Raw genomic sequence first — 20,781 nt, forward strand, 5'->3', positions numbered from 1 at the left:
GGATCCATCAGGCCAAGCCAGGGAGGAGGCCTGGGGCCTTCTAGGGAATTTCTGCCCTAAAGGGAATTGCATAAGGAAGGCAGGGGTGCTGAAAATCCTGGTTCACAGGGAGCAGTCATGTTTATGTAACAAGGCCCAACAGTAGCCTTAATAGCTGCATCAGAAATCGTTCCTCCTGGATACAAATCAAGCAGGAAAAGGAATTCAGGGTCCTGGACAAGGATTCCAGCAGGATTCAAATCTAGGTCAGGGGTGAACACGGAGCCCCTAGAGGGGTCTCAGGAGGGAAAGTCCTGCCTGCCTTTAGTCCATTTTCAAATGATCTTCCTCGGGCCTTGTCCTCTCCACATGCATGTTTTGATCTTTTTACATTGGTTTCCCCACTTAGAGCTGATGCAATTCCAGAGATTCAACTAGAAAACTAAAAGTTCCTAAAATTTGGTCAAAAGAAACCTCAGCAGTTGGGGTCTGGGTGTCCCAGAGGTCGCCATGCCATAAGGCCTGGGGCTGACCAGGGGGCCACTGAGACAGGCTCTCTGGACTGGCCAACAGGGAGAATCCACCCCTGCCCTCACCCAACTCCTGCCCGGCCTCACTCATTCTCGTTGAGCAGCTCCATGTCCTGGAACCAGGCCCCAAATCACTCCTTGGGGTCTTGTTATAATTTTTTGCAGCGACCTGGAGCAGCAGGATCTCCCTCATGACTCGGTATTCCTGGGACCAGAGGGAAGGAGAGGATGCAGACAGGGCCTGAGTGGGGGATGCTGCAGGGGCCTTGTGGGGGGTGAGGACTGGAGCAGAGGACCAGTCCTGGGAACGCTCCTTCCCTCCAGTTCCATCCAGGATCTACCTGTTCTCAGAATGGGAATAATCAGCCCCTCCTCCAGGAAGTTTTCCTTGATGCCATCCTCCCCTCAACCCACGCGCCAACTGGATGGGTCTCGACTTCTACCAAAATCTTCCACTCAATGTAAGATACAAGGGGTGGAGCCAGAAACTGTTCTCCCCAGAGGGTTTCTGATTTCCACCTCCTTCCCCTCCCCTGCAGGGAGTGCCACAGCTGCTCCTCAGTCCTCTTCTCAAGGTTGATCTCATTCCCCTGGAAGGCAGAGAGCCAGAGTCCATCAGACAGAGCCCCCTAGACTGACTAGCCCCCTATGCCCTGCCCTTCTCATGTGGCACTACTGCCAGGTCCCCAGAGGGGGCGGGGCATGCAGAGAAAACAGGACTTGGACCTAGGATGGGCTCTGGGCTCCAGAGTAGTAGGACATGGGGGGAGGCTGAGGGACCTGGCAGCATAACCCTCTCTGATGACACACTTGGAGGCTGAGGCCTCAGGCAGAGGGGACTGCTCAGCCACTTATGTGCTGCCTGACTTGGGGGTCCCAACTTCTCTCCCCCTCCACGGGCAGCATGGGAGGGACAGGCAGAGTCCAGCTCAGATAAAACCTCACGCAGCTGTGCCATCAGGCAGCTCTGAGCTTCCCCAGCCTGAGGAACGAGAATGGATGTTTCAGGCGGAGCCTCTGTTCACTCATCCCTAAGATGGGCCTGATGCCCCAGCTCCCAGGGGCGGCTGTGAGGCTCTCATGAGAGGAGATGTGCCAAGTGCTGAGAGCTCAGAGCTCAGTTCAGGGGCTCACGCATCCCCAGGCTCAGGATCCTGGTCCTTCCTGCCTGGTCCTCAGATTCATCCACTTCGAGATAATCACCCATCTCCAGGTGCAGCATCAGCAGGTCACTGAGGAAAGTGCCAAGATAGGGGACAACACCCTGTGACATCGGGGTGCGGGTGGGATGAGCTCTTGCTCTCAAGTCGGCCCCCTGCAGACCCTCCCCTGAAAAGTCCTCACCCTCAGCCTCCTGGCCCACCCCAGGGTTCCCACAGGGAGCAGCCTAGGACTCTTAGCAGCCTCCCCTCAATTCTTCCTCCCTTAACACCCCAAGAACACCACACTCCTCCTCCTCACCTCCCAGGGCCGGCTTCTGGCAAATCACAGGGTATGCGGTCCCTGTCCCTCCCCACAACAACCCATCCTGCACCAGCTCTTCCAGGCCCCCCTCCTGGTCACTTCTACTGGGGGATTCAGACACTGTGGCACCAGGAGGAAGGGACCTCCTCTCTTGATTTGAGGCCTCCGGCTGAGAGGCCAGAGCCCCTCCCCCACAGGCACACTCACCTGCTGCTGCTGCTGCTTCTCCTGCACTCTCTGGGGGTTGCTCTCCGGGGGGCAAACGTGGAGGGCCCCTCCTGCCAGAGTTGAGGACAGTGTCAGCGAGACCATACTCCCCTCACCCCATTTCTCTCGAGCACCACTGTCCTCTGATCCTGAACATCTGACTCGAGTGAACTGGAACCAATGCCACTCCACCCTGCAAGGTCTTGTGATTCCAGAACAAGCCCAGCTCCAACTCTCACTCTGGGTGTGAGCTCGGGCTTTTGGCCTCCCCGAGCCTGTTTCCTCATCTAGAAAGTGTGAGAACTCCAGCTACCTCACAGGTTCTCCTGAGGACTCACTGTCGCATGACTGTCATCATTGTTCTGGCCCTCACCCCTCCAGGTGGAGCAGGCAGAAAGCTCCCACATTCTTTTCCTCCCTCTTACATCATCACCCCCATGTGAGGCCTGCACCACACAATCACCACACAATCACCATACCTCCATTTCCCTGATGGGGAGACAGAGGCCCAAACAGGGGCAGTGAGTTGCTGAGGGGCCAACAGAGGAGAGGCCGCTTGCCCCTCTCAGCCAGAGGCCCTGTTCCAACATCCTTGCCTAACCCCCAAGCCCCACCACTGACAACAGTCCTGTCCCCTGAGCTCTCAAAGCTTGGCCCTGGGCCGAGCCATGGATGGAGAGGATGGGGTGTCTTGGGAGTCTGGTTGTTGAGTGGCTCCTGCCTGCCCCAGTCCCATGGAGTGTCTGGCCCCCATGCCGGACAGAGGCAATGCCAAACCCTTCTCCTCCCCAAAGAACCACTCAGGATATTCGCCTGCACTGAACTCTTTCTTTATCCACTCAGGAACTGGACCCACAAGGTGCCACCTCTGATCAACAGGGAAGGGGGTGACAGGATGCTTTGCTTCCCCATTTACATGAAGCTCCTAATGTCCTTTCAGCAGGATCCACTAAGTATCCACCAGTTGCCTAGACGCTACTCATAAGCCACCTGGGGCCTATATCATTGCCAACCAGGCACTCAGGTGAGACTCCTGTGGTTGACTCGAGTGACTGCTCTAGGGGTCCAGTGGGGAGTCGCACAATGCACACACATCTGTCTCTGGTCCAGCTGTTCAGATCCAAGGATGAGCAGCCTGTTTGTCCACCTGGGCCAGGGGAATCCCTAGCTGTGCCCGTCCCTGGGGCAGGCAGTGTGCCCTCTCCTTGGAGACATGGTGAAGATAGAAGGAGCAGCAGGGGCCTGGCTTCTTGAGGACAGGTTTAGGCTGAGGGGTAAACCCACCCAACCACCCAACAGCCTGGAAGAAGCTATATCCAGCAGGATGGACGTGAGTGGAAGCCAGAGACCTGCTGATGGCGCCAGCTCGGCAACTCGTCCTGGAACAGCCCAGCCAACACCACTGTGTCCCATGACCAAGGCCTCCTGCCCAAAATGGCACCCCACCTGCCCATGGGCAGAACAGATCCCTCTGCTTGTTAATCTGGACAAGATAGACGGGAACGTTTCAGAGAAAGTTCAAGTGAGAAATTATCAAAACCACAGCTTGCTCAGTCCCCCTCCCCCCCTGGCCCCTCCTCTCTTTCCAGACCCCCAGCCTCCACTCTACCTTGGTCATCAGTTCTCTGTTCAAGGACACGTCTTGGCTATAGCTCTCCTTAAATTTTTCAGAGCTCTCCCTGAGGGGAAGAGAAAGAAGGAAGGATAAATTTAGGGATAATGTGAGGGGTCTAAGTGCATATCCTTTTCTTTGACAACCTGAGAGATTCAAACTGCCTGGAGGAGTGCTCTCACTGAGCTCCTCTGAGCGCTAAGGTCTCGTGGGACTGGGAGGGGGCTCTCCTGTTGGTCACTGGGGTATCCATTCCCCAGCTATACAGAGCAGCTCTCTTTTGACCACTTTCAGTTTCAACTGGGCATAGAGTTCTGTTGCTATAAACACTTGAAAATCTCCAATGTGGCTCACTCCAGTACCTGGCATTTAGGGAAACCGAGTCCTGAAGCAGAACTGGTGCACTAAGGACCCCGGGAGACTTAGAGACCCACCGCTGAGGCCCAGGCCCTGTCCCCATCATTTGCTGCCTCCCAGGAGTTCCCACCTGACTGAGGGGCCAATAGCAGACATTCAGGAGATCCCCCATCCACCCTGGTCCTCCTATGGAGAGGGGCACTACCCACCAGGAAACTTCCCCCATGTGTTCTTCAAGTGGCATATGGATGTTTTCTGCAGAGCAGAGATGACAGTGCGGGGCGAGGAGAAGTTCTTCAGGATCTCGAACTCCTGGGGAAGGGAAGAGAATGAGCTGTGAGGTGGGGCGCAGGAGCCCTGCTTGCTCTAGCTTCAGTCCCCTTCTATTTAAATCTCCCCTCCTGGATTAGACAGATGTTCAGGGAGCCCCAGAAGGGCACATTTGGGACCCAAAGTGTAACACTCACAAGGAGGAGGATTTTAGCTCAACCCAAGGAGGGAGCCAGGTAGGAAGTGAGCATCCCCGCACTGGGACCTGGAGTCAAGATCAGCGTGCTCCTGGCAAGAAGGACCTAGGGACTTGCAGGGGCTTAGACCACACACTGCAATCCTGGGAGCTGATAAAGGTGGAGGCAGTTCCTAAGGCTCCAGAGAGGGGCTCCACTGGGCCTCCCACAGCACACCTGGGCCACCTGGATCCAGCGCTCCACCACCCTCGCCCTGTCCTGGGCCATCATGCTCGGGACCCCGAGGCAGGTGGTGATGACGAGGTTGGCCACCCTTCTGAAGTGGTCGATATTGGCCCGGACGGTGTGCGCCAGGTGCTCATTGCCGGGCTTGTTCCTCTTGCCCCAGGTGGAGCCCAGACGCTGAGAGGGCACCACCTTCTGGAAGGGCTCCTGGGGAACAGGGGGAGTGTCACCCAGCATTGCCACACCCTAGCTCTGTGTCCACAGCCCACAAAGTCCCACACAGGGGTCACAATTTAGAGCTGGAGCTCAGGAAGCTCATGATGTGGCCTGAGCCTTGTTCGAGTCCCTGGCTTTTCTTCTCTGTCACTGCAGGCACCCAGCAGAAGATGACCCAGGACCCAATACTGGCAGGGAAGGGAGAGGGGCATTTGCATCCATTCCATCCTGGCTAACTCCAAGCTCCAGATGGTGGCTCAGCTTGGCTCATCCCAAGGGGGCATCTTCCAACACACTGATCCCCCTCTGGTCCCACTCCCCATTCTGATGCACAGTCTCCTGTGGCAGCTACAACCACGGGCCTTGTCTGTCTCCCCCATAGTGAAGTACACATCAGGTGTCTAATAAGTCCTGAGGCTGTTGAGCCTCCTGAGCAGAAGGTTGGACCATCAGGGACCTGGCTGCACACAGTGAGTTCCCCTCCCCCACTGATGTGCCAGGCCCTGCTCACCCTTCCGTCTCTTCTACCTCATGGAGCCGGCACAACCACTCTGTGCAGCAGGTCCTGTTAGTGTCCACCTCTACGGTCTGCAGGTGGACAGCAAATGTTTGGGGGTTCAGAAAGTTGCCCAGGTTGTATGGTTGGTAAGGGGTGGAGCCAGGATTCGGGCCCAGATCATAGGAGACTGGATGAGGTCTGGGGCAATGATGGCAGAGTGAAGGCCTACCCCACCCACCCTGAGAGCCCAGCTGCTCACTGCATCCATCACGGTCAACTGCTCCACCACCAGCTTAGGAGGGAAGGCCGTAGGTTGGGCTTCTTCTCATGCTTCTTAGCCACAGGTGGAGATGGACTTCCCACTAGAAATGATGGTCCAGGTGACTCCAGCTCAGCAGCTCCCACTCCTGCTGCAGCCGATGTCGGCCCTTGCTCCAGCTCCAACACTGCTGATGGAGGGGACACTGGCTCCAGTGCTAGAGAGGGTGGTGTCAACGGAGCTGGAGCCAGCTCTACCTCCACCACTGCCCACAGCTCTGCTTCTGCTGCTGGCTGAAGCTCTGCACCTGGCGCTGGAGCGGGATAAAGAGAAAGGTTCACTCACATAGCTGACTTTCCATGTGTCCTTCTAAATACAGGAAAGATTCCACTTCCTTTCCAGGAATAGCCAGCCTGCAGTCCCCCTTACCCTCTGGCTCTGCCTCAGTGGCCTCCAGAAGCTCACACCAGTCAAAGGAAAGAGGGTCTCAGCAGCTCAGCTCTGAATCAGGCAAGGTTTCCTGCATGTACATCCCCTTTAGCTTGAAAAAGAGACAGCCCCTGACTGGTCCCACCCTAGTTCTGGTCCAACCCCATCATCTCAAGGTCCTGAGTGTGGAGGCCCTCTGCTCCTCTTCTCATCTTAGAGCAGCACTGGATGGTGTGGGTGGCCTCATGCACCTGCCCCTTGTCTAGCGAGTTGGTGGACTTGAAACCATTGGGCAGCTACTCGATGACCTCCTGAGTGGAGTTCTGCAAAGACTGCCTGGGAGCTGGGCCAGAGGGAATCAGGGGCTGCCTGCACACTGCCACTGTGGTCAACCCCCAAGAGAAAGTCTGCTCCTCAGTTCAGGCACAGAGGGCATCCTGGCAAAGAACTCTGGTCAGGGAGGGAAGGAGATGAAACCTCTAGGGCTCAATAACATACGAGTTGAGCAGCTCACCTTCTCATGCTGCCAGCCATGACTGGGTATGAACATGACAGACCCACCAGACTTCCGACACCTAACAACCAGCTCCTGCCCAGGAATGGCCTGCCCCACATACCCTGCCTTCCCCACACCACACAGACACACAAACACACACAAACACACGATGAGGGGCCTGGATTTTGGGGTTGATCAGGTGGGATCACCGTTGTGTCCTGGTCTGCACTAACCTTTCCTGGGCTGCCCTATGTTACCCTTCACTGCCTCCTGTCAGACACCCAGAGGCGTCAGGGATGAGGGCTGAGCCAATGTAGGCAACAATCAAAAAGATTCTTTTTCTGGGCTTTTTTGAGCCCAGATCCTGCAAAAGTTGGGATACAAAAACAAAACATTTTTGCCTCGACTGTCTCCCATCAAGTGAGCTGGATGGGGGACTGTGGGTGCCTGGTTACCAGAGTTCAAAGATCTGTTGAGGCCTAGGACCAAGGAGATGCGGTCATTTTTCAAGATTCCTATACCTGGACCCCTTACCTCAATCAGATTTCTCCAGAGCTGCCCCCTGAGCCCGGGCTGCTCACCCTCCTCTCTCATGTCACTTCCTGAACTGTACACAAGGAGCCTACACAGCCCTAGCCCCACCTCCCTAGAAACCTAACTCAGGTCCTTGCTTTGAGGAGACAGAGATGAATGCAGACATCCTTTAACTTACCAGTTCTTCATCCTGGGATAGTCCTTGTGCCTCTCAGGTCCTCCCCAGTCTCCAAACCTACACCAGGGGCATCAGGCTAGAATCTGCTTCCTAGGGACCTCACCTGGTGTATATGAGATAATATCTATTACCCCTGTGGGCTGGTGTCACATGTACATAAGGCACAAAATTAGAGATGGAAGAATAACAAGAAGGGGTGACAGGTAGCACAGAACACCACTCAAAACAGGCCTGGGTTCTAGCAATGTGATATTGGAACAGTCACTCCCAACTTGGCATCACTTTCAGGTCAGCATCATGAGGGGGTTGAAACTAATGGAAATTTAGATACTGCCATCCTGTGGCATTAAACCATTCAATTGTTTACTGTTTTATGGAGAATGAGACCCAAGTGCCTCATCTTGGCCTATGAGGTGGGCAGCCTCCACAGTGGTACCCAGTAAGCCCCACCCATGGTATAGCCATCCCCGTGGAACCACTAAGTAGTTAGTAACTGGCTTCTGAACATAATAACAGCCAAAGTGATGGGATGTCTTGTCTAAATTTTAACTACACAAGTCTCTCACTTCCTCTTACTCTGTCTTTCATGTTTCATCTCTCTCTCTCTCTCTGTCGAATCCTTGTAACTGAGGAATCAAATACCAGTGTTTTGGGACTGCCCAATGTGGAGGCCTATAGAGGAGAAAAGCACGGGTGTGCCCAGGCCAACAGACAGAAAGAAACTTAGACTCTCAGTCCAAACTGAACCCTGAAGTCTGAGAGTGAACTTTGGGGCTAGTCCTCCCCCAGTTGAGCCTCAGTTGAGGCCACAGCACCAACCTGTTCAACTCACTGAGGCAGAGGCACCAAGCTGAAACGTGCCTGATTGCTGATCCACACAAATTGTGAGATAGTCAACATTTGTAGTTTTGAAATGCAAGGTTAGGGGCAATGAAGTCAGAGAGGGAAAGGTAACTGACACAGCCTACCAGGCCCTGGCCCTACCTTCCACCCCAGCTCCTGTTCTCTCCTCCCAGCCTCCCTCCAGCTGCACTGGCCACATTTCTAACCTCCTCTGGCCAAACTCACTTCTGCCTGTGAGACTCAGGACCAGTGGTGCCATCCCCCTGACACACTGCTCCCAGACCCCTGAAGGGTTGGCTCCCTCTTGTGATTCTGGTCCCAGAAAACGTCACCCCAGTGAGGCCTTTCAGACCCTCCTACCCAGTGATGCCCAGCCCTCCCTCACAGCCCCCTGATGTGTTTCTCTACAGCACTTGCTCTTTTCTTGCTCCTGTTTTTGCTTTTGTCCATTTCCCCTCTAGGCTGTGAGCTCCTGGCAGGCAGGGACCACTTGGTCATTTTCATCCTGCACTTTGGCCCACCAGGGCACCTGGCACAGGGTGAGTGCTCAGTGCACAGCTGCTGAATGAGTACATGGGAAGATCTTGCACCCCTCTCCCTGCTTCTGACCAACTGTGATTGTGGAGATGAACACTAGAAATAGGAGGTACAAGTTGTTTCTGAGGCAGAGGGACAGCCAGAAAGACCTCTGCTTGACTCTTCTCTGCTCCAGGAGGTCAAGAAAAGTTCAGTGGACACCGTGTAAATTCCGGGTTTACAGGAGAAGGAAAGGACTTGATGTATATGTATATTATGTAATGGTTACCAAAATAAGTTTAGTTAACATCAATCACCAAGAAAACATAAAAGATTTTTTCCTGGTGATGAGAAGTTTTAGGATCTACTTTCTTAGCAACTTTCAAATGTACCACACAGCAATGTTAACTTGCATAGTGCTGTATATCAAGTATATCTCAATACAACTGAAAAAAATAAAAACAAAATCTAACTTGCCACCACTGACACAAGAGGCTGCCCTCCCCCTGGTGGCCAGCACTAGCACTGCAGCCCTCACCAAAACTCCACCAAACAGAAAGGAACCATTCTTCAGACGTCCTCAAGGCAGAGGCTCTCCAGGGTCCCAGAGGTAAAGGAGCAGGACCTGTCAGCTTCGAGAGAGTGGGGTGAATCTTGGGAGCCTACCTTTCCCCCCATCTTGCTGTCCCCCACCAGGTGTCTTCTTCATTCCTGAGGCATCCAACCTCAACCAGGACAATGACTCCCCCCTGCCTCCAGATGAGGACCCCGAGGATCCAACAAGAACTGGTCTTCTCCCTCATCTCTAGACTTGGTGTCCAGTGCTCTGGCATCTTCTTCCTTATACCCAGTTCTCATCCACCTATGCCCCCATGTCTCCTCAGTTCTAAATGATCTCAAGTGGGTGAAAGCATCTTCTCAACATTTCAGAGCACAGTAGGTCACCAACAGAGACCCTAGTCCAACAGACACATTGCGAGTGCATGGAACACTTGGAGTCACCTGCTGGATGCACTCCATTTTATACAGGAGGACCCTCACTGAGGTATTCTCTCCTGTTCCCAATGCCTACACAAGGGGAGGATGGACTCATCACAGTTCTGGGTGCCCACAGAGGTGGACTGCAGGATCCCAGTCCTGTGCTCCCCAGGCTGGGCCAAGGATGGGTCTGGAACAGACAGATAGGCAGAAACCTAGGAACCTTAGGGATTCCTCTGCCCATCTCTGGGCATGTATCTAGGAGAACGAATGCCATGGTCCCCTGGGAGAGCTGCCTCCCATCTCTCTCCCTCCTGCCTCTTGTCACTTCCTCCGGGTCAGCTCTTTCTTGACTGCACCTCCATGGCCCCCACATGAGAATTCAGTGTGAGTGGGGGTGCCTACGCACATGCTATGATGAGGAGAGGAAAATGATCTCATATGGAGAGGGGTGGGCAGCAATCCTCTAAGATCTTAATGCCTCTCATTGCCAAAGGAGACCTGAGGGAAGGGGCGGAGCCTTGGCCAAGGAAGCTGGAGCTCTGTCTAGTCTTTGGGACCCAGACTACCTCCTGTGGTCTGGGCCAGTACTTGCCTCTTTCTGGGCTATTTTCCCAACTGCACAGTGAGGGGTAAGATGTGCAACAGCACAAGCGTGTGCTCAGCCAGGACAAGTCATCAGGCCCCATAGATACATTAAGTATGTTTTAAGTGTATTGAAGACATTAATATTGCTGTGCAATCATCACCACGATCCATCTTTAGAAGTCTTTTCATCCTACAAAACTGAAACTCTATACCCATTCATGAATAACCCCCCATTCCTCCTCCTCCCAGCCCCTGGCAAACACCATTCTACTTTCTGTCTCTCTGAATCTAGCGATTTCAGGAACCTCATAGAAGGGAAATCACACAAGGTTGTATTTTTGTGACTGGCTTATTTCATTTAGAGTAATATCCTGAAGGTTCATCCATGGTGTGCCATATCTTAGACTTTCCTTTCTTTGTTAAGGATGAATAATATGCCATTTTATGTATATACCACATTTTGCATATCCATACATCCCTGGACAGATAGCCTAGCCGGGCCCAAAACCAAGCCCAAAATCAAATGGGGCCCCAACCAGACTTTTATCAACGGTCCCCTGGAGACTACTTTCTTAAGCCACGTTCCATATATTTACTAAGGATCTAGTCTTGGGCCATGAGTTGTTTTTCAGAAACTCCGTTTTTCCTCCTTGAGCAAGTTTCAACTGGTTTGAACCAGTGAGACCACAAGACGGCTGGCAAGACACAAACCATCACTGCTGTTTGAGTCAAGTGACTGGAGGATGACGTAGGGGACCAAGAACTCAGCTGCCAATCATGTTAAGGACACTGCCTTTTGAACGTGGGATGTATGACAGAACATGAAAATCTACTTGCACAAAATGCGTAGGACTGCCCCCAACCTCCCACACCCACTCCTTTGCCCTTAAAAAGCCCTTTCAACGGCCCATTGGGGAGAAGGATTTAACCTTTGGCTCCTGTCTCCCTGCTGGCCAACCTCGTAATAAAGCTTTTTCCCTTCTACAAGAGCGGTATCTCATGGTTGGCTTAAGGGGTGCATTGGGCAGCGAGCCCTTCCTCGGTTATGATACTTGGGTGGCTTCTATGTTTTACCTATTATGAATACTGATGCTATGAATATGGGTGTTGAAATATGTTTTGAAGAATATGCTTTCAACTCTTTGGGGGCGTATATACCCAGAATTGAAATTGCTGGGTCCTATATAATTATATTTTTAATTTTTTTTTAGGAATTGCTATACTGATTTCTACAGCAACTATATATTTTATCTTCCCAAGACAGTGCACAAGGGTTCCAACTTCTCCACATCTTGACCAACACTGGTTCTATTCTTTTTCTTCTTCTTCTTCTTTTTTTTTTTTGGATGCCATCTTTTTTTTTTTTTTTGATCAATGAATGTGAGGTGGTCTCTCACTGTATTTCTGATTTGCATTCCCTAATGATTAGTGATGATGAGCGTCTTTTCATAGGCTTATTGGTTATTTGCAGATCTTCTTTGAGGAAACGTCTACTCATGTACTTTGTTCAAATTTGATTTGGGTTGTTTGATTTTTGTTGTTGAGTTTAGGAGTTCTCTATCTATTCTGGATATTAAGCCCTTGTCAGACACATGGTTTGCAAATATGGTCTCCCATCCTGTGAGTTGTGCTTTTACTGTTGATAATGTCTTTTGAGATACAAAACTTTTTAATATCCATGAAGTCCAGCATGTGTATTTTCTTATTCTATTGGCTGCTCCTTGGGGGTCATATCCTTGAAATCATTACCAAATCCTATCTTGTAAAGTTTTGTCTTATGTTTTCTTCTAAGAGTATTATAGTTTTAGCTCTTACATTTAGGTCTTTGATCTATTGGGAATTAAGCTTTGTATATGGTGTTAGGTAAGGGTCCAAGTTGATTCTTTTGCATGTAGATATCCACATTTTCCAGCACAACTTGTTGAAAAGGCTTTTCCCCTTTGAATAATCTTGGCACCCTTGTCAAACATCGTTTGATCACATGAGTGAGGGTTAATTTCTGGGCTCTCAATTCTGTTTCCATTGGTCAATATGTCTGTCTTTATGCTATGACAATGCAGTTTTGATACTGTAGATTTGTAGTAAGTTTTCAATCAGGAAGAATCAGTCCTCCAACTTAGTACCTTCTTTCAAGATTATTTTTGGTATCTGGGCTTACTTGAGATTCCATAAGAATTTTAGGATGGGTTTTTTTCTATTTCAGCACAAAACGTCCTTGGGATTTTGGTAAGGACTGCACTGGATTTGTTGATCTCTTTGGATAATGTTGACATCGTCACAATAAGGAGTCTTCCAATCCATGGTGATGGGATGTCTTTCATTTCTAGCAGTGCCGGGTGGTTGTTCAGGTTGAGGGGGCGGCACTCCTAGATGTAGTCGTGCAGAAACCCACAATTCCTCCTCACTGTGCCTTCACCATTTCCTTAGAACTCATGGACCATCAACAGAAGAGAAAATGCATGTAAAATGCATGTGGGAAATTTGCAAGGACTGGGTGTGCCAGTCAGTGCGCACCCAGGATCCGAACCCGGGCCCCCAGTAGCGGAGCATGCGCACTTAACCGCTAAGCCACTGGGCAGGCCCTGGTGTCTTGTTTTAAACACATGACTTCTGTTGGTCCTTGATTTCCCCAGTTACACCCCAGCTGTCCTTTCACTGACCATTGTTGGTCACACACCCACTGCACCTGCCTCCAATCCTTCCCCTTCAACACCGTAATCTCACACACAGCTCCTCCCGACACTATCATGGCATCTCCCACCACACGTCCCCTATACCTTCCATACAGCCATCAAGATGCTTCACAAACACCATCACCATTTATGTCCAGTGGGCTGAGAGGGCTGCCTGTGCACTGGGAGTCATGAGTCACAGGGTCTGTCACTTGGCCTCCAATCACCTACTGTACCCCAGATGAAAGGCTTACCCTGCGGAGACACTCACTAGTAGCCAACTCCATCGAACAACAACATCTTTGCCCCAGGCTTCCTTCAAAATTATCCCCGCACTTTCTGCCCCAACTGCTCCTTGAGGGGTCATTTTGGGGCAGCCTTTGAGGCCACCTTGGTGATTTTGTGCCCAGGCCCAGACAGCTCTTGGCCCACAAACACTTTAACCATAACCTCTGAAATCATATAGCACAGGTAACCAGTGAATGGGTGCAAATTACTGGTTTTACCTCAAGACACCTAAGGAATATTTCACACCAGGAGCATCCACTTTTGGGTTTTACTGTGGGCTGATATCACAAGGCTCTCATCCAGTGAGCTTCTCTCTTCCCCAACCCCGTGAACAGCTTTCTCCAGGCTGTATTGTGTAATGCATTATTGTCTCTCTCTCAGCCTGCTTCTCTCATTTCGCAGGTCCTTTGAGTTTCCTGCTCTGACTAGCTACCATCAACCCATAGAAACAATGTCAGTCCTATAGCACTGGGTGTTCAGTTCTACTAGGATTGACTGACTGGACTGGGCACAGGTGTGGTGGCCCTACCCACACAAAATCAGGAAACTGAGGCAACTAAGAGGTATCAACAACCTTAACACAACATGGACAACAACTCCATAAGAACATATCCTAGCCCTTGAACAACAGTCTCATGAGTCTCTCGCCTAAATGGTTTTAGAAAATGGCCTGGCCCTAGACTGTCTATACTGGCCAAGGAAGGAGGGGTTGGTGCCTTTCCTAGAACCACTTGCTGAGTGTACATCAACAGAGAAGTTCAAACCTACCTCCATCAAATGGCCCAAGAGGTTAAAATATTGCATAATATTACCCAAATCTTTGAATAGATACCAAAGGCCCCCGAGATCACTGACCTATTTTCATGGCTGGTCTCTCCATGTTGTGGACAATGGAAATGGACTGGATTTTAAATTGTTGCTTGTATAATCATAGGATTTCTTACTATAGCCCTCGTCGGATGTTCACTCTCTTGGCTACAACCTGCCATACTCCTAATAACTCCATTAATTACACTTATTAAATATACTAACCAACTTAAAATTAACCAATACCCTGATTAACTTTAAAAATTCAAAATTTTTATGTGGAAAATCTGTTTAACGTAGAATACACCGTTTTAAGCATTTCAAAGTATACATTTCTGTGGCTTTTAGCACAATGATTATGTCGTGTGGCTATCACCACTATTTAATTCCAGAACATTTTCAACGCCCCCAAACAAACCCATACTCATTCACACTCTATTTTCTGCTAACCCAAACCCATGGAAACAACTCATCTGTTTTCTCCCCCTATGGATTTCCCTATTCTGGACAGTTCATTGAAATGGCATCAAGTTATCTATTGCCTTTGTGGATGGCTTCAGTGAGCACACATGTTTCAAGGTTCACCCATGGCCTAGTATGTAGCAGTACTTAATTCCTTTTTATGGCTTATAATATCCTATATTATGAATAGGCCACATTTGGTTTATGCAGTGATAACTGGATAGAAATTTGGGTTTGTTTCACTTTTGGACCATTGTGAACACTGTTGCTTTGAATGTCTATGGGCAAGTTTGCTCTTTTGGACATATCTACCATGGGCCTCTCCAGGTCAATGGTAATTCTAGGTTTAAGATTTTAGAAAATGCCAAGTTGTTTTCTGCAGTGGCTGCATCATTTTACTTTCCCACCAGTAATGTATGTGGGTCTCCCTTTCTCCACATCTTTACCAACACTTGTTATTTTCCATTATGTTGAATATAGCCTTCATTTTGAGCATGAAATAGTATCACATTGTGCTTTGAATTTGCATTTTCCTAATAATTAATGATACTGAGCAACTATCTTGTGCTTATTGGCCATCTATGTATTTCCTATTCCAGTTGCTTACCCCGTTTCATTGACTTGTCTTTTATAATTGAGTTCTAAGAGATCTTTATATATTCTCAAAATAAGAGCCTTCTCACTTATATAAGTTGCAAATAGTAGGAGACATCAAAGACCCACTTTTAACAATGGATAGAATATTCAGACAGAAAACAGGAAATAGCAGACATGAAAACATTAAATACTAAATGGAGCTATCAGACACACACAGAACATTTTGCTGGACAGCAACAAAATGCACACTCTTCTCATGGGCACACAGACTATTTTCCAGAACAGATCACGTGTTAGGTCACAAAACAAGTCTTAACAAGATTAAGAAGACTGAAATAATACCAGGTAACTTTTCTAAACACAGTGGCATGAAAGCAGAAGTCAATAACAGAAGGAAAACTGGAACATTCGTAATACGTGGAAGTTCAACAAAAACTCTTAAACTTAAAAGTAGATCGGGGGCTGACAGGTGCTGTAGCGGTTAAGTGCATGTGCTTCGCTGCTGGTGGCCCGGGTTCGGATCCTGGGCACGCACCGATGCATGCTTGTCAGGCCATGTTGTAGTGGCATCTCACATAAAGTGGAGGAAGATGGGCAAGGATGATAGCTCTGGGCCGGTCTTCCTCAGCAAAAACAGGAGGATTGGCATGGATGTTAGCTCAGGGCTGATCTTCCTCGCACAAAAAAAAGGTAGATCAAAGAAAAAATCAAAAGGGAAATTAGAAAATAGCTCAAAACATACAAAAAGAAACAATAGGGGCCGGTCCGGTGGCGCAAGTGGTTAAGTGTGTGTGCTCCACTGTGGCGGCCCGTGGTTCGCCGGCTCAGATCCCGGGTGTGCACCGACGCACCGTTTGGCAAGCTATGCTGTGGCAGCGTCCCATATAAAGTCGAGGAAGATGGGCACGGATGTTAGCCCAGGGCCAGTCTTCCTCAGCAAAAAAAATAAAATAAAATAAAATAAAAGAGGATTGGCAGATGTCAGCACAGGGCCAATCTTCCTCAGCAAAAAACAAAAAAAGAAGAAAGAAAGAAAGAAAGAAAGAAACAATAAACACACCAAAACTTCTAGGATGCAGAAAAAGTAGTAGTAAGAGGACAGTTTATAGTGATAAACTTGTACATTATAAGAGAAGAAAGATGTCAAAGAAACAACCTGACTTACAACACGCAGCATTAACAAAAGAAAAAAATGAAACCCAAAGTTAGCAGAAGGACGGAAGTCACCAAGAGGAGAGTGGCAAAAAATTGAAAGACAGTATGGAAGTTCAATAAAAGTAAAAGTAGAGTTTTGGAAAAAATAAAATTGAGAAACCCTTAGAAAAAATATCTAGGAAAACAAAGATAGATGACTCAAACTAAATCAGACATGAAAAAGGAGGCATGACAACTGATGCTTCAGAAAGAAAAAGATCAGAAGAGACTATTCTGAACTAGTGTACACTCATAAATTGGGTAACCTAGACAAAATAGATAAATTCCTAGAAACAACCTATGAAAGCTGAATCATGAAGAAATAGAAATCTTGAACAGATCAGTAACAAATAAGCAGACTGAATCAGTAATCAAATACCTCCCAACGAGAAGGGACTTCCCCACTCTGCCTGACCTTAGCCAGCCTGCGCCAATGCCAGGCTGACTCCCGTGGACCTAGCTGGCTCCCTGTAAGTTTCTGCAAATCCAGGCCCCTGGCTCACCCTGGAGCATGCCAGCTCTGGTGGCCTCAAGCAGCATCCTTGACACCAGGCTCCCACCAGGCTCCTGGGAACCCAGGCCCCATCTCAGCCTAGGGGCTGCCATCTTAAACAGCCCAAGGTGGCTCTTGTGACCACAAGTGGTGTCCTTGGCACCAGGCTCCTGGTGGGCTCTGGTGAATCCAGACGCTGCCTCACCCAAGGTCCTGCGTACTCCAGGCAGCCACAGGCAACACTCAGTCACAGGCAGCTTTTGTACCAGGGCACCCAGTAGGCTCCCACACCCCCAAGACCCCAAGTCACTCCAGCACTTGCTGGCTCCAGCAACCCCAGGTAGATTCCATGGCACCAGGCTCCCCAAGAGCTGCTGGGGAACTCAGGCCCATGGATCACCACACCACCTGCCAGTTCCAGGAGCCATAGACAGCTCTCATGGAACCAGGCCCCTGGCAGGCTCCCACAAAATCAGGCCCCCAGTTTACCCAGGTGCTTGCTGACTCAGGCGGCCCCAGGCAGCTCCCATGGCACCAGGCACCGGCAGGTTCCCATGAACCCAGGCTTCCATCTTGACCCTGTGCCTGCTGGCTTCTGCAGCCTCAGGCAGCTCCTGTGGCCCCAGGCTCCCAGCAGGCTCCCAGGAATCCAGACTTCTGGCCTACCACAGCACAAGCTGTCTCTCGTGGTGCCAGGCTCCTTGCAGTCTCCCATGAACCAAGGCTCTCAGCTCATCCCAGCACTGGCGAACTCTCATGGCCCTGGATGACTCCTGTGGCTGCAGGCTCTCAATGAGGACCTGCCAAACCAGGCTCCAGTGGGGCTACTCATGAACTCAGGGTCCCAGCTGTGCCCAGGGCCAGACACAATACCATAGACCCAAGCTTTCCACTCACCCCAGTACCAGGGTGCCCAGGACTCCAGCAGCAAGCCTGCCCCTGGACACTACCAGATGGCCTACACAGGACCCCTAGATGGGATGACTGAGAAGGCTTTGGTTTGCTAAAGCCAGTCTGTAAACAGTGGAAGAGGTGCCTACTTCCTCAAATTTGCAGACACCAATGGAAGGCCACAAGGATCATGAATAATCAAAAACCCATCACACCCCCAAAGAAAAAGAATAAAACTCCAATGACTGACCAAGCAATGAAGATATAGGAACTATGTGACAAAGACTTCAGAACAACCCTCTTTGAGAAATTCATAAAACTCTAAGGAAACATAGATAGACTACTAAATGAAATAAGGAAACAGTGCATGAACAAGTGAGAAATTCACTATAGAAACAGAAATCATTAAGGAAAAACAAACAGAAATCCTAGAGTTGAAGAACACAATGTGTGAACTGAAGAATTCAATAGAGAGCTTCTAGATCAGATTCAACTATAACAAGAAATAATTAGTGAACAAGGAGATGTGTCATTTGTAATCATCCAGTCAAAGAAGCAAAAAGAAAAATGGGAATGGATAGGAATGGGGAAAGGCAGTGTGAATTATGGGATACCATGAAAAGAAATAGATAAGCATTATTAAAGTACCAGAGGAGAAGACAGGGATAAAGGAAAAGAGTGTTTACTTAAACAAAATAGCAGCTGACACCTTCCCAAATCTGGAGAGAGATTTACACATCCAAGGTCCTGAAGCCAATCTGTCAACCTAAAATTTCAAACTAAAACTTTCTTCTCCAAGACACATTATAACAAAACTATCTGAACTCAAAAAAAGGATCAAACAACATGATCAAGTTCAACATGATGCAAATCAATGAATGTGATACACCACATTAATAGAATGAAAGATAAAAATCACAAAATAATCTCAATCGATGCAGAAAAAGCAGTTTGACAAAATTCAACAGACATTCATGATAAAAATTCTTAATAAAGGGTTACAGAAAGAACATACCTGAACATAATAAAAGGTTTACATGACAAAACCCACAGCTAACATCATATTGAACAGTGAAAGGTTGAAAGCTTTCTTGCTAAGACAAAGAACAAGACAAGGGTGCCCAGTCTCAACACCACTCTTCAACATACTGCTGCAAGTCTCACCCAGAGACATTTGGCAACAAAAAGAAATAAAATACATCTAAATTGGAAATGAAGAATCAAAGTGGTCTCTGTTTGCAGATGATATGATTTTATATAGAGAAATACGTAAGGACTCCCCCCCAAACTTTTAGGACTAATAAACGAATTCACTCAAGCTGCAGGAGACAAAATCAACATGTAGAAATCTGTTGCCTTTCTGTACACTCACAATGAACTATCTAAAAAAGATATAAAGAAAAAAATCCTATTTACAATAGCATCAAAAACAGTAAAATACTCATAAATAAATTTAACCAAGAAGGTGAAAGATCTAGACACTGACAACTATAAGACATTGATGAAAAAAATCAAAGACACAGAGAAATGAAAAGATATCTTATGTTCATGGATCAGAAGAATTAATATTGTTAAAATGTCCATGCTACCCAATGCCGTCTCAAGATTCAATGCAATTCCTAGTAAAACTCCCATGACATTTTTCACAGAAATGGGACAAACAATCCTAATATTCATATGGATCCACAAAAGATCTCCAATAACCAAAACAACCCTGAGAAAGAAAAAGCTGAAGGCATCACATTCCTGATTTCAAATTTTATTACAAATCTATAGTAATAAAAACGGTAATGATACAGGTGTAAAAAGAGACACATAGACCAATAGAACAGAATCAAAGGCCCAGAAATAAAACCACACACATACACTTTGCTAAAAGTTGATGAGTCAGCTAAGAAGACTCCATGGGGAACAGATAGTTTCTACAATAAATGGTGTTGGGAAAACTGGATAACCACATGCAGAAAACTGAAATTGCACCCCTATTTTACAACACTCTAAAAGTAATCCCAGGGCCGGCCCCGTGGCTTAGCGGTTAAGTGCATGAGCTCCGCTGCTGGCGTCCCGGGTTCGGATCCCTGGCCCGCACTGATGCACCGCTTCTCTGGCCATGCTGAGGCTGTGTCCCACATACAGAAACTAGAAGGATTTCTCTGTGCAGCTATGACACAACTATCTACTGGGGCTTTGGGGGAAAAATAAATAAATAAATAAATAAATAAATAAATAAATAATTTAAATAAATAAATAAATAAATAAATAAAAGTAATCCCAAATTGAATTAAAGACCTAAATGCAAGACACTAAATATAAAACAACTAGAAGAAAATATAGAGAAAACAGCCCCAAGAAACTCATCTTGACAATGATTTTCTTGGATATAACATAAAAAGTGCAAACAACAAATGTAAAACTGAACAAGTGGGATGACATCAATCTAAAAATCTTCTGCACAGCAAATAAAATAATTGGCAAATTAAGGGGTTAATATCCACAGTATATAAGAAACTCTTACAACTCAACAGCAAAGAAAACAACAAAACAATATGAAAATGGTCAAAGGACCTGAATAGATACTTTTCCAAAAAAGACATAAAAATGGTTAACAGGTACATGAGAAGATGCTCGTAATCACTCATCATCAGGGAAATAAAATCAAAACTACAATGAGATATCACTTCACATCTGCTAGAATGGTTATTTTCAAAGAGACAACAGACAACAAGTGTTGACGAGGCTGTGTAGAAAAGAGAACACTGTGCACTGTTGGTATGAATGTAAATTGCTACAGTCACTATGGAAAAAATTTGGAATTTTCTCAAAAAATAAAAATAGAAATACTATATAAATGAGCAATTCCCCTTCTGCTTGTATATGCAAAGGAAATGAAGTCACTATTCTGAAGAGATATCTGCACCCCTATATTCATTTCAGCATTAATCACAAACTGAGGACGTGGACACAATCCATGTGTCCATCAATGGATAAATAGATAAAGAA

The 20,781-nt window shown here is 48.0% G+C and overlaps 1 protein-coding gene across 19 annotated transcripts in view; it reads right to left on the reverse strand.

Moving 5' to 3' along the window:
* The window catches only part of LOC131396698 (ral guanine nucleotide dissociation stimulator-like), a 434,208-nt gene that overhangs the window by 290,175 nt on the left and 123,252 nt on the right, over nucleotides 1–20,781 (reverse strand). For 5 of the 19 annotated variants that reach the window (XR_009216634.1, XR_009216625.1, XR_009216629.1 and 2 more), the window contains 3 exons: nucleotides 3,790–3,859; nucleotides 2,181–2,251; nucleotides 597–1,099 (listed from right to left, as the gene is read on the reverse strand). The exons of 8 other annotated variants lie outside the window; for them this stretch is intronic. Coding sequence is in view for 2 of the 11 variants with exons in the window: in XM_058529029.1 (XP_058385012.1) it covers nucleotides 2,181–2,251; nucleotides 3,530–3,663; nucleotides 3,790–3,859; nucleotides 4,359–4,393 (310 nt within the window). In the remaining 9 variants the exon portion in view is untranslated. 6 more of the 19 variants (XM_058529029.1, XR_009216632.1, XR_009216643.1 and 3 more) reach the window with 6 other exon arrangements.

The sequence above is a fragment of the Diceros bicornis genome, chromosome 34, assembly GCF_020826845.1.
Source record: "Diceros bicornis minor isolate mBicDic1 chromosome 34, mDicBic1.mat.cur, whole genome shotgun sequence".
NCBI classification, from domain to species: domain Eukaryota; kingdom Metazoa; phylum Chordata; class Mammalia; order Perissodactyla; family Rhinocerotidae; genus Diceros; species Diceros bicornis.